The sequence below is a fragment of the Dromiciops gliroides genome, chromosome 2 (genome assembly GCF_019393635.1).
Source record: "Dromiciops gliroides isolate mDroGli1 chromosome 2, mDroGli1.pri, whole genome shotgun sequence".
Classification (NCBI taxonomy): Eukaryota; Metazoa; Chordata; class Mammalia; order Microbiotheria; family Microbiotheriidae; genus Dromiciops; species Dromiciops gliroides.
This window is the reverse complement of record NC_057862.1, coordinates 666,660,283-666,676,816: the sequence shown is the minus strand read 5'-3', so window position 1 is coordinate 666,676,816 and position 16,534 is coordinate 666,660,283. Positions and strand designations below refer to the sequence as shown.

The window sequence follows — 16,534 nt, the reverse complement described above, 5'->3', positions numbered from 1 at the left end:
CTTAACTGTGTGCTCCTCTACTCCCCTGCAACAGAATATAAGCTCCTTGAGGGAAGAAACTGTTTCGCCTTTACCTTTTTCCCTCCACAAAAAAGCCTACCTCAGAGATGCAAGGACTTGCTACGTGTGAAGCACTTAATAAACTTTTTTCATTTACTCATTTATTCATATATAGTGAGTGCTCAATAAATGCTTATTGAATTAATCATTCAATCTATTCCAATTAATTTGGCTAATTAATTGGAATAAGTTAAAAGTATGAAAAGCACAAAAGGGTCTTTCCAAAACCACTCAAAGTTGGGTTTTGTACCAAATTTTGTGTAAGGGAGACACATTCACAAAAAAAAAAAAAAAGAATGAAACACAAACCATTCTCTGGCACTGATATCTGGTCTCCCCAGCTTGCTGACTTTTGGCAGCCTAGACCCTACCGGCAGGTTCTGGGTGGAGAGGGACCAGGAAGGAGAGTCACAGCTGCCAAAGATAATTCCCAAGATGGTTAATAATGACTGTCAGTTGATAATATTTGGCCCAAGCTTTGGGCCAAATTTTAGAGGCATCAGAACAGCAAGGGGCTGTCATCCAACAAATGAAAGGAAGCCACCCCCAACTGAAAAAAAATGTTTTGTAAATCAGCAAGAGGATGTCAGCTGTCATTCTATCTGAGCTCCTGACAAATGCAGCAAGTACAAAAGGCCCAGAGAAAACCAATCACCAATGGAAGCCAGAGGAACAATGCTGAGGGTCTGAAACTCACCAGCGCCAAAGGCAAAGAAGAAGCCCTTATCAGGGTACTCCTCCAAGAGGGCCTTCACTCGCTTCCCCATCCGCTCATTCCGTTTATAGATGAGCTCTTGGCGGAAATAGCTGTCAATCTCCTGAGCGGTGATCCGCTCCTGAGGTGGCAGTGTAGCGTTAATAAAATTCGGAACCTATGTTTAAAAAAAAAAAAAAAGCCTTAAGGGATGTGTGATTGTTAGCACAGCTGCTTAAAAAGAAATGAAAATGAAGCAGTTGCCGGCGACTGGGGAATAGCTGAATCACCTGTGGCCTAAGAATGTAAAGGAATATTGCTGCCTTCTAAGAAATGTCAACTACAAAGAATTCAAAGAAACATGAGGAGATTTGTATGAACTGATGCAAAATGAAGCAAGCAGAGGTAGAAGAACAATACATGTACTTCTGCATCTTTTTTACCTTCAAAAAGGAGCCTGAGGAATGTTGGGTCTGGACAAAATGACCTCGGAAGCCCCTGTAGACTTCCTATCATCATGTGAACTTATGGTTGGTCCAAAGCTTAGGTCAGTAACCATTCTAAAGCTTGGTCTTTGACAGTTGTGCTAGGGCACTAAGAGGCAGCCAGTTGAACTTGGAGTCAAGAAGACCTGAGTTCAAATCCTGATTCAGATACCTAATAATTGTGTAACCATGGGCAAGTCGCTTAAATACTCTGTGCCTGAGTTTCCTGATACGTAAAATGTGGGGGTTGGGCTTAAAGACAGCACTAAATCTGTGATCCCATGACTTGTTCAAGGCCACACAGTCAGTAAAGGTTTTGACTCTGAGGCAGAATGCTATCTACTATGACACATGACTATTAGTGGCTCCTAGGGAATAGAATAAAATGTCTGTGTTTATGAAATGTATTAGCAGTGAATATAGAAGGAGCAGAGGGGCACAGGTTCACAGCTGCAAGGGACCTCAGAAGCCATCTAGCCCAATACTCTCAACTGACAAGCGAGGAACAGAGGCCCAGAGTCCCATGGCTATTAAGTGACTAGGGTAGGATTTGGTGTTTTTTTGGGGGGGGTTGGCAGTAAGTACTTATTAAAGTATATTAAATATTAGAAGAGTATTGGGGCAGCTAGATGGCACAGTGGATAGAGCACCGGCCCTGGAGTCAGGAGGTCCTGAGTTCAAATCCGGCCTCAGACACTTAACACTTACTAGCTGTGACCCTAGGCAAGTCACTTAACCCCAATTGCCTCACCAAAAAAAAAAAGAAGAAGAAGAAGAAGAGTATTTGCCATGTGGCAGTTAACACAGAGCAAAAAAGGCCCAGTGCCATATTTCTTTCTCTCTTTCTTTTTCTGGTGAGGCAATTGGGGTTAAGTGACTTGCCCAGGGTCACACAGCTAGTAAGTGTTAAGTGTCTAAAGTTGGATTGGAACTCAGGTCCTCCTAAATCCAGGACCGGTGCTCTATCCACTGCACCACCTAGCTGCCCCTCAGCACCATATTTCTAAGAGAGAGTGTATGTTCTAACCAGTGTACCCTGTCCTAAGAGGGAAGCACTCATCAGCCCAGCAAGTCCAGACCAAGAACGTGTTCCAAAATGGCACTGGTCCAGAGTCTTGTGTGTTCTTGGCTTTTATCTTCTTTTGATAGAGGACGCTGATCAAAGCTAACTGGCTAGTATCATTCAGTTCTATTGGTTGGAATGACTTGAGGGTGGTCCATATTAAAATGAGCTCTATTGTGATGACATTAGAGCCATGGTAGGATTTGAATCCAAGACTTCCTGACACAAGGTACAGAGTTCTGATGCTCAAGACCAAAAAATCTTTGTCTTGCCAATTATCATGCTTATTAGTGTCCCATCTATGCATGTTAGGGGCAGCCTGCCTCAAAGCCAGGAATATCTGGGTTCAAGTTTCACCTCTGACACATCCTGGGTAAGTCACTTCACATCTCAGTGACCTAGGCATTTCTCTAACAGTATAAGTAACAAAGAAGGTGTTGACTTGCATCAGAAGGGAGAGTTTCCTCACCTGGAAATTCCCTTTACCAATAAAATTATTACTTGGGCCCCATCAATGAAGGAAAAGTTAAATAACAAAAATATTTGGATCCAAGATTTGGATTTGTTCCCTCGACTTAGTGGCTGTTGTTCAGTTGTTCCGTCACGTCTGACTCTTCGTGACTAATGCCCATGGGGTTTTCTTGGCAAAGACACTGGAAAGGTTTGCCATTTCTCCTTCTCTAGTAGGTTCCCACTTTACAGATGAAGATAAGGGGTTAAGTGACTTCCCCAGGGACACACAGCTGGTAAGTATCTGAGGCCAGATTTAAACTCAGATCTTCTTGACTCCAGGCCCAGCAGCACCTAGCTGCCCCTCCCTAGCCTTAGAAACCAGGTGAAGATATTTCCTTCACTCGGGACCAAGACCAGGGCTGAGGCAGATTTGGGTGTGAGGGGCATCCACCAGAAAAGGGGAGCTCTAAGCCAGTATGGGCCAATGGAAGGGGCGGTGCGGCACCGCACTCACCTGGGAGTTATCGTGGCTAAAGATGATGGAATTGAGGTCGCCACAGCTATAGTGCTTGATCAGATCCTCTGTGGTGTAGGGGGTGTGGAGGCTTCCTGCCCTAAGGCTCTCTTGCTGCAGGAGGGTCTGATTCAAGGCGAAGATCACCTAAAACAGGGAGGGAAGGGGCAAAGGAGTCACAACAAAGTACCAGCAGGCCCCAGCCAGGGGGATGTGCACTGGCCACTCCCAAGGGGAAGGAGAGACATGGTTTTATTCTTTTGGTTTGTTTGTTTGGTGAGGCCATTGGGGTTAAGTGACTTGCCTAGGGTCACACAGCTAGTAAGTGTTAAGTGTCTGGGGCCGGATTTGAACTCGGGTCCTCCTGACTCCAGGGCCGGTGCTCTATCCACTGTTCCACCTAGCTGCCCCAGCCACCTAGCTGCCCCGACACGGTTTTATTCTTAATATTTTTATTTTTTTTTTGCGGGGCAATGGGGGTTAAGTGACTTGCCCAGGGTCACACAGCTAGTAAGTGTCAAGTGTCTGAGGCTGGATTTGAACTCAGGTACTCCTGAATCCAGGGCTGGTGCTTTATCCACTATGCCACCTAGCCGCCCCATGGTTTTATTCTTAATAGAGATGTTTACCACAATGACTGACGGCACCATGGCCGCGGACCTGGGTTCAAATCCCACCTCAGATCCTGACTGCTTCTGTGACCTAAACAAATGTCTCTCCTCTCGGCTTCCATCTTGTCATCTGTAAAATGAAGGAGCTAGACTCCATGACTTCTAAGTTCCCTTTCGGCCCTGGGTCTCTAACCTTCCAGTCCTATTATCTGAATTCCAGGTTACTGTCTGTGGGGCTTTGGATCGATGAACCTCTCTTGCCTCAGTTTCCACGTCTGTAAAATAAAGGGATCCTATTCAATAACCTCTAAGCTCCCTTGGGGCTCTAAATCTAGGATACTCTGTGATTTCCCTGGGTCTGCAGCTTTGGGACAGCTGGGTAATGCAGTGGACAGAGTGCTGAGCTTGGAGTCAGGGAGATCTGAGTTCAAATCTGACCCAACACTCATTAGCTGTGTGACCCTGGGCAAGTCCCTCACCCTCTGCCTGCCTCAGTTTCCCCATCTGTGAAATGGGAATAATAACAGCACCTACCTGGCAATGACAGTTGCTATGAGGATCAAATCTGTCAAGGGTTTAGGGTGCACTTAGCGTGGGCTTCCCAGGAGGGCTCAGCAGTGGGTGATGTACGTCTCTCATCCACGGAGCAGCCTGGCTTGCATCCAGGCCGGCCCCAATGGGAGGAAGTTGTTGGTTAAAGCAACTCAAAGACTAGAGGGGGGGGTGGCTGTGCATGGGGTGGGGAGCCACACAGCCACTGGGGAGCCAGACTGACATGGAAGCACTCTAGGAAAATGGCCAAACTGTGAGGACATGCAGAGTGGAGCCCACTTCACTGAGCCCTCCATCCGCCTGCTCTGGAGTCCCACAGAGGAAGGGAAGGTGAGAGCGAGGTGGTGCAGAGCCCATCGGCCTCCTGATTGGCAGCGCTTACACATATTCCCCCACCGGAGGCCCCCTCTCCCCTTGGGGACCACAGGGATCTCTTCTAGCTTCAACTCCAGGAGACTCTAAAATAAAAGGCCAGATACTTATTTCCACGAGGCCCCAGAATGACTTCCCACACTTCCTAGTGGTCCTAGAGATGCTTTACTCACTGACCTAGGGATTCCCTGATAAATAACAAGGAGAACGAGGCTTAGGCCTCTGTTTGGCCGGGGCATAATCACTAAAGAAGCTTTCTCGCTGTTCCTGTTCCAAACTCCGCTAAGAGACTCTCCTTCCACACACGCCAGAGGCCCCCGAGTCCAAACTGAACCTGCCCAAGCATGCCCTCTGCCCAGTACCCAGCTAATGGTCATCAGGCCACTGAAGGCCTGGAGCCCACTCCCTGCCGTCCTCCCCTCGGCGACGTCGGGACCACAGCTTAGGAGCAAGAAGGGACCTCTGCTGGGTTAGTCTGACCTCCCTCCTTCTACAGAGAAGGAGACTGAGGCGCAGACTGGGAAACAACACAGGAGGTCAGACAGAGGAATGACAGGGACCTGAGAGGCCATCTCTGGGCCATCCTGATCATTTTAGGAGGCAAGGGAGGCCCATGAAGCTCTTTTCATGTGCCAGCCCGAGGGAGCCTCGACCCACAACTCTCCCAGGAGGAAACTGAGGCAGAGAGAGGGGAAGAGACCAAGGTTGCAGCCGGAGGCCACATGAGGCCCAGATCCAGGGTCGTCTGACTCCAAATGCAGGGCCCGAGGCGAACCGTCCCCTCCCTTCTCTCTCCCCTCACACAGATCTCCCCGCTCCCACCCCTTTTCTCTTCCTCTTCCTTTCCCTTTGTGCCCTGGAAAAAATCGATTAAGCCCCGCTGTCGGGGCCACAGGGGCCCAGGATCCTCCGGCAGTGGGGAGGGCGGCCTTTGGGCAGATGCCTTTTTTGTCCAGGACAAAGCCCCCCCTGCGCGCCCTCCCCTGGCAGGCTGCTTTCATCCCCCTCACATCAAAGGGCTGTTCTGCATATGAAAGGGGCAGGAGCCCCCAGCCACCCCACAAAGGGAATCACATCTGTTCCCTCTGCTTTGGGGGGGGCTGAGCTTTTTCTCACTTTCTTTCCCCCCTCAGCTCCCCGTGGAGTCCCCCATTCAAGTCCCCTGAAGGACTGTTTGGGAGCTGGGGGGTGGCAACACTCCCTAGGCCTCAAGACCCCTCTGGGCCGGAGGCTCTGGTTTTTAAAACACCTGGAGAAAGGGCTTTTCTCCCATTGCCTCTAACCAGGGCCTGGTTCGTTTTCCTGGCCAAGTCTTCAGGGCTCCAGGACCCCTCTCCTGACCTAGGAGAAGAGCTACTCTCCCACCCACCCACCCAACCCAAAGTCCGAAGGCCGGGTAGCTCAGTGGTCCCCCTTTTGTCACAGCAAGGGACCCAGCCAAGTTCTCAGAAGAATGAAATGAGACCTTCAGGGCTGTAACAGGCTTCCCTCGGACGCTGGGGCCTCCCCTCACCAAGAGGCATTTCTCTCCAAGCCTGGATCCTCAACTTCTCTACTACAAGAAACCTTGGGTGAGGGCGGTTAGGTGGCGCAGTGGATAAAGCACCAGCCCTGGATTCAGGAGGACCTGAGTTCAAATCCGGCCTCAGACACTTGACACTTACTAGCTGTGTGACCCTGGGCAAGTCACTTAACCCCAATTGCCTCACCAAAAAAAAAAAAAAAGACATGAGGGAGGGGGGTTAGGGTGGAGGAGATCTAAGCCAAATTCTAAACCAGTTCTATCCACTATTGATGCCAAGACGTTTATACCTGGCAAAGCACCAGGAAATATATATATATATATATATATATATATATATATATATATATATATATCCCCACAAACCCAATTCTCTCTCTCTCTCTCATGTTGTCCCCTCTTTTCCTCTCAGAGAAAGACAAAATTATTTTCTATTCTTGGATCCTGGAATCCAGGAAATCATAGTTTTAATCCAGCTTGGGCCCTGTGACCCTGAGTTAGTCACAAGCCCCATCTGGGTCCTATTTCCTTGTCTCTAAAATGGACAGAAATGGACAACCTGTGAGATCCTTGCAATTCTTTATATCTGTGACTGCGTTACCCTCTTGGGAGCCCATTAAGGCTTCACTTCCCAAACTCGTGGGGCCATCGCTTGAAATATATTGACAACAGTTCATAAATTATGATCCAAGAGGTCCTGGGTAAGGCACTGCACCAGGGAAAATGGAGGCCAGGGGCATTTTGAAACAAAAAAGATGTCATTAAGCCTAGAGACAATCGTGACAGATAATAAAGACTTTTGATAAATACATCATTTCTTATTTGCCATTTTTAGAAGGAAAAACATCACTAACGTCAGCATTTTTCCTAGGGAACTACTGACTTCACATGGAACACAGTTTAAGGAATGATGCTCTAGAAATTCAGTTTGTGGAACTGGGGCCGATAGAGTCCCATCCCTCCAGCACTCTGGGTATTTCTACCTCCCTCCCTCTTCCTGCAGTCTCCTTTGAATTTAACCCTCTTTTTCTTCCCTTCATTGAAGAAAAAGATCACGACTCATATCCCATGATAAGCCTATAGGATCTGAATACAGATTGAACCATACTCTTTTTTTTTTTTTTTAGTGAGGCAATTGGGGTTAAGTGACTTGCCCAGGGTCACACAGCTAGTAAGTGTTAAGTGTCTGAGGCCGGATTTGAACTCAGGTCCTCCTGACTCCAGGGCTGGTGCTCTATCCACTGCTCCATTTAGCTGCCCCGAACCATACTCTTTTTACTTTTTGTGTTGTTTTTGAGCTTTTTCCCTTCTGTTCTGATTCTTCTTTCACAACGTGACTAATGCGAAAATATGTTTAATGTGATTGTACATATAAAACCTATTATTAGATTGCTTTCTGTCTTGGGGAGGGGGGAGGGAAAAGAGGGAGGGAGAAAAATTTGGAAGTAAAAAATCTTATGAAAACAAATGTTGAAAACTATCTTTACATGTAACTGGAAAAAATAAAATACCATTAAGATTTTTACAAGAATATTAGTCTGTGAAATCCTACCAAGCCATTCTCGAAACTCTTTGACATCTGTTCTACCAATATCCATAGCGTCTATCAGGCTATGCCTGGCTTTTCCTCTCTTCTATCACCAATTCAAGGATCGAGTGATCACTTCCCACAAGGTGCCCACTGCTTCTACCCCAGCATCCCTAGATGTCCTCCTGTTAGTAAGAATTAGATCCAGAACAGAATTTCCCCTTGATTGTTCTTCCACCTTGCAAAGGATGAAATTGTCATTAAGTCAAGAAATTATTAGCCAAGGAAGAGAAGAGGAGAGGAGAGGAGAAGGACAAAGACAGACACAGGGACAGACACAGACAGAGAGACAGAGAGCTCTCCAGCCTATTAGTGCCAAATGGATATAGGACCTAAATATAAAAGAAATTTAAAAGAGAACAAGAAGAGGTACTTTTCAGATCTCTGGTTGGGGGAGAATTCTTACCCAAGAAACTGGCAAAAGACATACATCATAAAAGCTAAATGAGATCATTTCAGTGACATAAAATTAAAAGCTTTTGCTGGGACAAAATCAGCTAGGATAAAAAGAGAACTCGGGGCGGGGGGGAGGCAGAATCTGTGCATCAAACATCGCTGATGAAAGTCTGATGAGACAGCATGAGACAGTAGATAGGGAGCGGGCTTCAGGGTCAGGAATAACCAGGTTCAAACCCTTCTCCTGACACAAACTGGCTATGTGGCCCTGGGCAAGTCACTTAACTTCTCCATGCTCCAGTCTACTCTCTAAGGCAGTATACTGCACCGTGAAGTCATTGGTCCTCTTCAAAAATGAAGGATGGGCAAAAAAACTGCAATCTGGATGCTGATCTGCTCTGGTAGGAGTATCCTCACTGGGAATTCACTATAGAGGGAAGGGAACAAGCACCTACTATGTGCCAAGTATTATGCTAAGCACCTAATAAAGACTATCTTATTTGATCCCATGCCAACAAAACACTGGTCTGTTCCAAAAGAAAGAAAATCTAATATCCAAAATGTATAGGGAATTGATACAAATATCCAAGAGTCATTCCCCAGTGGATAAGTGATCGAAGAATAGAAATAAATTATTTCAGAAGAAGAAATGTGAGTGACTGACAACCATATGAAAACCAGTTCTAAATCACTAATAATAAAAGAAAACAACCCCCCCAAAAAAAAAACTCTGACGTTTTGCCTTACACTATCAAACCAACCAATCAATCTACAAGCACCTATTCTCTGTGTCAAGACTTCTTAAACTTTTTCTAATTCTGACCCTTTTCGCCTGAGAAATTTTTACCTGACCCTGGGTATATGGGTATATGAAATGGGTACACAGAATCTTTTACTGTTCCCAAATTTTTCTCAACCCCCACATTCAGTTACGGGGTGGAGACCCACAGTCTAAGAAGCTTTACTCTAGGGGGCAGCTAGGTAGCACAGTGGATAGAGCACCGGCCCTGGAGTCAGGAGGACCTGAGTTCAAATCTGACCTCAGACACTTAACACTTACTAGCTGTGTGACCCCGGGCAAGTCACTTAACCCCAATTGCCTCACTTAAAAAAAAATTAAAAAAAAAAAAAGAAGCTTTACTCTGTTCTGAGCATCAATCCGTTAAGGCGGATTTTAAAAAAAGAAACGTCAGCAGCAATCAATCAGTAATCATTTATTAGGCACTGTGCTATGTTCTAAGAATACAAAACGAGATCAAATCCAGAATAGAATTTCCCCTTGATCATTCTTCCACCTTGTGAAGGATGACAGTGCCTGCCCTCAAGGAGTTCACAATCTAATTGGAGAGACAACAAGCAAACGGATACAAACAAGCTGTACACAGGATAAAGGGGAAATAATTAAGAGAGGGAAGAGACTAGAACTAAGAGGAATTAGGGGAGACTTCCTGTAGAAGACAGGATTTTAGTTGGGACTTAAAGGTAGAAGTTAGAGAGGGGCAGCTTTTAGTACAACATTAGGAAGAATTTCCCAGTAATCAAAGCGAACCAAAAATGCAATGGTCTTCTCTAAGAAGGGGCTTTCTGTCACAGGAGCAAAGGCTGGTTGACCCTCTGTTGGATACAGCTTCTGCTTTGCAGCACCTGCAATCAGATATTGCATGGTGACGATTCTGAGTCAATCCATCATTGCAATGTTGTCCACACAGGGTACTTACGACTCGTATTGGTCAATGTGTGAGAGTGAGCAGTAGTTTCTAGGTGGGCATGTTGAACCAGATGTGGAGGTATCAAAAAACTTACATATGCATGTGAGTTTCCTGTGCCTCCCTAGAATTTCAGTCATTTTATCAAGAAATCCTTGGCGGAGTGGTGTAAACTGTTGTCTGAGTTCCCTTGAGAGATTAGATTGGGGGAATTCCATTGATCAAGCTTGTCTGGGGCCATCAACAGAAAATGCCAAGGACAAAAACCCTCAATCATCACCCTCCAGGCTCAGCTGTTGCCACATGCCTGATGTAACCTGGTTGAGGCCTTCCCTTCCTCCAGGGCACACACTGCCTCTGAGGACCACAGTCTAAGTCCGGGTCACACACGAACACGTGCCCACATAGAAAGGTCTTCGATCTGATTTCCCCAACAGCTGAGGTTCTTGGACTCCTGATTGCTTTCCAGCCTCACCCACCACCCCTTCATGGACCCAGACACAGACATGAGTTAGAATAAGAAAAAGCCTTAAGGGGATGACAGGCAAAAAAGCCTCTGGTCTAAGACAACAAGGGAACCTTCAAAGTAAATGGAAATTGTCTTGAAAATCCAGGGAAAGGCTCTCTGGAGCCCCGTTAGGAAATGCCACCCACAGCCAAAGTCCTCAAACATGCCTGAGGTTTGACACCAGTGTAAGGATGTCCCTTTGAAGCTGGGCTGGCTAATCTACTCTGTGGCTATGCAGGAGGTGCCTTGGATAAGACCCCTGTGTCCTAAGAACTCACTGAGTCTCTGTTGAATTCAAATCTGACACTTCCCAGCCATGTGATGCTGGGCAAGTAACATAACCTCTGTCTGCCTCAGTTCCCTCATCTGCAAAATGGGTATACTAATAGCACCTGCCTCCCCGAGTTGTCGTGAGGATAAATTAGTTAATGAAGGATTTTGTGAACCTTAAAGCACTATATAAATGCTAATTCTATTATTATATTATACTTTGATGCTATTCAAAGCTTCATCACCTCTCATCTCCTAATTAGTCTCCCTGTCTCGAGTCTCTGCCCACTCCAATCCATCCTACACTATGATGCTCACTAACATGATTTTCCTCAGGTATAGATCTAACCACACCCCTCCCCTGCTCAACCAACTCTACTGGTCCCTACTGCATCTAAAATAAAACCGCATCCCAGTGTTTAGCTTTTAAAGCTCTACACTACTTGGCTCTTTCCATTCTCGCCGGGCTTGACTTGCCATCCCACACTCTCACACCTTGGAGATCCGGCCAGACTGGGTTCCTCTACACATATAGACTCCATCTCCCCTCCCCATGCCTCTGCACTGCCCAACCCTCAGGCCCGAAATACACTCCCTCCTCAGCTCATCCTCAGAGAATCTCGAGGCTCAAGCAACACCTTGGGTATGAAGCCTTTCCTAATCTCCCCTAGCAAGTGCCCTCCCTCCCAAGGTAGATCATATTTAACTATTTTGTATATATTTATATTTATTTATTTAAAATTTACAATACACACTGTGGTCTCCCCATTGGAATATGAGCTCCTAACAAGCAAGGATGCTTTCTTTGTACTTGTAACTCCAGTGCCTGGCACATAGTAGGTCTTTAATAGGTGCTTGTTGATTGACTGAATTCCCCCTTCTTTACCTAGTAAATCTCCCTTTGAAAAACCCAACCTTAGTCTTGGCTGAAACAATGTAAGAACCCACTGATCTACACCTGAGCCAAGAAGATCAGGAAGAGCCCAAGTAAACAAAGAGTCAGGTCTAGGCTAGAGACCGACAAGGGCAGGTATAGACACCTTGGACAGATCCAGCTTGCCCACTCACATAATGCCTGTGTGACCTTAGGCAAGTCACATCTCAGGGCCTCGGTTTCCACAACTGTAAAAGGAGGCAATTGATTGATCCCTCTGTTCCCACTAACCATTGTCCTATCTCTTCTACCCTTTCTGGCCACACTCCTGGAGAAGGCCGTCTTCCTCTCCTCTCGAGCTCTTCATTACTCTCCAATCTGGCTTCCAATCTCATCCTTCCATAACTGCTCTTTCCAAAGTTACAGATGATGCCTTAATTGCCACATCCAATGGCCTTTTCCCCAATCCTCATCCTTCTTGACTTCACTGAAGCCTTTGATAACAGTCACCCTCTTCTCCTTAATCCTCTCTTCTCCCTAAGTATTCAGAGCCCCTCTCTCTTGGTTCTCCTCCTTCCCAGTCTTCTTGCCTGGATCTTCATGCAGGTCACACCAACTAACTGTGAGTCTTTCACAGAGCTCTTCTTCTTCTCCCTCTTTGCTACTTGGATTTAATTATCAACTCAGTGCGGATGATTCTCCAATCTACTCACCCAGCCTTAACCTCTCTGCTGACTTCCATTCTCACATCTCCAAATGCCTTTCATACATCTCCAAATGGATTCCAGTAGACATCTTAAACTCAACATGTCTGAATTCATCATTCTAGTCCTTAAAAACTTCCCTATTACTGCTGAGGGCACCACCATCCTCCCAGTCCTCCAGGGTCAGAACCTAGGCATCACGCTCAACTCCTCACTCTTCTCACTCCTTCTCACCTCCCACATCCAAACCATTGCCCAGGTCTGTTGGATTTCATCTCTACAGCATCTCTCAAGGACATCCCCATCTCTCCTCTGATGCTGCCACCACCCTAGTGGAGGCACTCATTCCCTCAAGCCTCGATGACTTCAATAGTCAGTTGGTTGGTCCCCCTGCCCTAAGTCTCTCCCCACTCCAGTCCATCATCTATTCAAGCACCAAAGTGACTTCCTAAAGCACAATTCTGACCATATTGCCCTCTTTCTCAATAAACTCTGTTTGGGGTTCAAATCTTTTCATAACCAGTCTCCCCATACCTTTTTCTCTCTCTCTCTTTTTTTGTGAGGCAATTGGGGTTAAGTGACTTGCCCAGAGTCACACAGCTAGTAAGTGTCTGAGGTTGGATTAGAACTCAAGTCCTCCTGACTCCAGGGCCGGTGTTTTATCCACTGCACCACCTAGCTGCCCCCTCCCCATACCTTTCTAATCTTCTTATACTCTACACTCCACCTCCACATCCTTTTCGATCCAGTACCCCTGGCCTCCTTGTTATTACACAAACAACACACTCCATGTCTCAGCTCCAGACATATTCTCTAGCCACCCTCCCCTACCCAGGATGCTGTCCCTCCTCACCTCTGCCTCCTGACCACTCCCTGACTTCCTTCAAGTTCCAGATAACGTCCTACCTTCTACAGAAATCCCTTCCCAAGCCACCCTAATTCCAGTGCCTCCCCTATGTTGATTTCCTATTTATCCTACATATAGCTTGTTCACATGCATTTGTCTGTCTACCCCCATTTGATTATGAGCTCTTCAAGGGTAAGGACGGTTGGCTGCCCTTTATTTATCTATCTATCTATTTATTCATTTATTTATTTTTGTGGGGCAATGAGGATTAAGTGACTTACACAGGGTCACACAGCTAGTAAGTATCAAGTGTCTGAGGCCGAATTTGAACTCAGGTCCTCCTGAATCCAGGGCTGGTACTTTATCCATTGTGCCACCTCGCTGCCCCCCTCCTTTTTTATATCCCTAGCATTTAGCACAGTGCCTGATATATAGTAGGTGCTTAATAACCGAAGGACTGAACTGAATGACCACTAGGACCCTCAAAAGTCCCCTCTAGCTCTCCAAAGGACATCTGGTCCAACCTGTATGCTAAAGGAATCCGCCATTATGAGACACTCACCAAAGGTCATCCAGCCCCAGCTCAATGACCTCCAGGGAGCTCATCCTACTTTTAGGTAGCCCACATTATTAGGGACTCTCTTCTGACACTAAGCTCAAACTTATCTCTTTACAACGATCACCCACCACTCCAGGTTCTGTCCTTGGGACAAAGCAAATCAAGTGCAACCTCTCTTGTCCACGACAGCCCATCAAATACTTGAAGCTTTGCTGTTGATGCTCCAGTCTTCTTCTCTTCACCAGAGACATATCCGGCTCTTCAACCAGTCACCACATATCATGGCCCATTTACCATGACTGCACTCCTCTGGGCCCTCTCCAGATTCTCAATATCCTTCTTGTGCAGCGGTCACTCACAGGCCCAACCCCACTGCTGATCAACCAGTTATATATGGTGCATGAATATAATGGAATACCACTGTGCAGTAAGAAATGGTGAAGAGGGTCATTTCAGAGGAACCCATGAAGAGCTGTGGGAGCTGATGAAGAATGAAATGAACAGAACCAGGGGGGAAAGGCAGTAACAACAACATTGTAAAGACAAACTTCGAAAGAATTAAGAATTTGGATCAACCCAGTGGCCAACCACAAGTCCAGAGGACCTATCTCCTGGCAGACAATGGACTCAGCATGCAAATGAGATATATTTCTTTTGAATTTGGCCAATGTAAGAATTTATTTTGCTCCACTATACATATTTGTTACAGAGGTTCCCATGAGGGAAGAAAAAAATTTATTTTAAGTGAAAAAGTAAGAAATAGGACATAAACTATTGTGAATTTTGATTCAATTTTTTGTCTCAGAATCGTTTCTGAAGGATATACAAATATCATTCTCAACCTCAAGTTTGTTTCTTACTTCAGATTTGATTGAGGAGAAGTGACATTTGCAGATGAGTTGTTATAAAAGGAATAAAAGTCTTGTAAGCATGTTTAATAAGACTGGGTCCATAGACTTCCTTAAATAAAGGAGTTCAAGAAACACAAAAAAATGTTAACTCCTGCTCTATGCCATGACAGAAAACAGGGCTCAGAGAACTGCCCAGGTGTCACATGGCAACTCATTGGAAGAAGCAGAGCTGAAACTCAGGTTTCCTGACTCCTGGTCCAGCATCCTTTCCACCATAGGATACTCAAGTCACCACATAGATTTGCTGAAGTTAACATGGGCAACCAGAGGTAACAGCCAAAAACATCAAACGCGCCACCTGACTCAACTCTAGGACGTCTCCCAAAAAACAAGTGTTTCAGCCCATTTATGTCTGGAGTACCAAAGCGAGGCATAAGTATTAGGCTGGGAAAGTACGGGGGGGGGGGGGGGCAAGAAGTGGTATAAAAATAGAGAACTGCTGGCATCCCTCCTGTGACACCTAAGATGACCTTGAGGAGATTGGGAAATCTTGGCTGGGAGCCGGGGCAGCTGTCATGAACCCCGTGATAAACCAGTGTCAATCATGTCTACTTTCCTTTGGCCATCCCCTCACCCTTCCCAGAGTGATCCTTGCAATCAGAACCACACAGTCAGCAATAGCCCAGTCTATGGATGTATACAACTCATAAGACCCCTCCTTAAAACAAGTCAGCAGTTCAACAGCATTAAACAACATAAGTGCTTTCAATGTTGGTCAGCCAATGAGCGTTTAAGTGCCCAATGGAGGCCTGGGTAGGCAGAAACCATGACTGGCCTTCTGCGGGGTGGTAAGGCTATAAAGAAGAGGAGACTGACCATCCATTCATTCACTATACCATACCTACACTAGGGGCACCATGAAAGAGGTAGACTCCCATGTAAAGAGGGACACTCTCTTGTAGAGGAGAAAGAGCTGGGCCTGGGAGAAACAGGGGCTGGTATCCCACCTCTGACACCAGTGACATGGCTGGAAGTCATGTACACTGGCTAAACCTCAGTTTCCTCCATTGTAAACTGGAGATAACACCTACAGTAAGTACCACAGACATGCTTAGAGCACATCCTGGGGGAAAGGTGGAGAAAGGAAAAGGTCCAAGGGGAATACTCCCCTATACCTGGTCCACACTCTCTGCATACCCGAGGGTAATACCTACCCAGTACAAGGTTACTACGAGACTTAAACTACATATTGTATATTGTTGTCATTGTTTGTCCTTCATTCTCAAAGAGGACTGTGACATGGGGGTGATGTCATGACTTGCACTGAATTAGATTTAAGTGAGGCAGGGCTGTGCAAGGTCACCAACCTCACTCTCTCCTCCAGAGCCATCTAGATCCAGTGGCAAGATATACATCAGGACAACTAGAGATGGCCTCGGATGTTTAAGGCAATTGGGGTTAAGTGACTTGTCCAGGGTCACACAGCTAGTAAGTGTCTGAGGCCAAATTTGAACTCAGGTCCTCTTGACTCCAGGGCTAGTGCTCTATCCACTATAGCATTTTTAACAAACCATTTTTAATGGGATCTATGATTTCATTGATATAGAAAACTCCAGGTGAGAGAAATCCCTCTACCGCCTGGCCTCAATACTTGTTGCCTAAAGTACTAGAGAATTAAATGAATTGCCCAGGATCACACAACCAGTACAAGACAGAAATGGGACTGGTCCCAGGTCTTCCTGTCTCCACGGATTGCTCTCTACCCACTATGCCATGCTCCCTCTCTTTTGCAGACCTTAAAGCTCTACATAAAGGTGAAGCTAATGAGGATCTGACAAGGCAAAAAGCAAAATCGGTCCTGCAAATTCTGTTCAGTCATTAATCATGGAGGAAAGCTGATCAATT

At 46.1% G+C, this 16,534-nt stretch overlaps 1 protein-coding gene across 2 annotated transcripts in view; it reads right to left on the bottom strand.

Moving 5' to 3' along the window:
- The window catches only part of TRABD2A (TraB domain containing 2A), a 56,506-nt gene that overhangs the window by 24,796 nt on the left and 15,176 nt on the right, over window positions 1-16,534 (bottom strand). For both annotated transcript variants that reach the window (XR_006354943.1, XM_043987022.1), the window contains exons 3-4: window positions 3,270-3,416; window positions 758-932 (exon numbers count right to left, since the gene is read on the bottom strand). Coding sequence is in view for 1 of the 2 variants with exons in the window: in XM_043987022.1 (XP_043842957.1) it covers window positions 758-932; window positions 3,270-3,416 (322 nt within the window). In the remaining variant the exon portion in view is untranslated. The remainder of the gene's footprint in view (window positions 1-757; window positions 933-3,269; window positions 3,417-16,534) is intronic.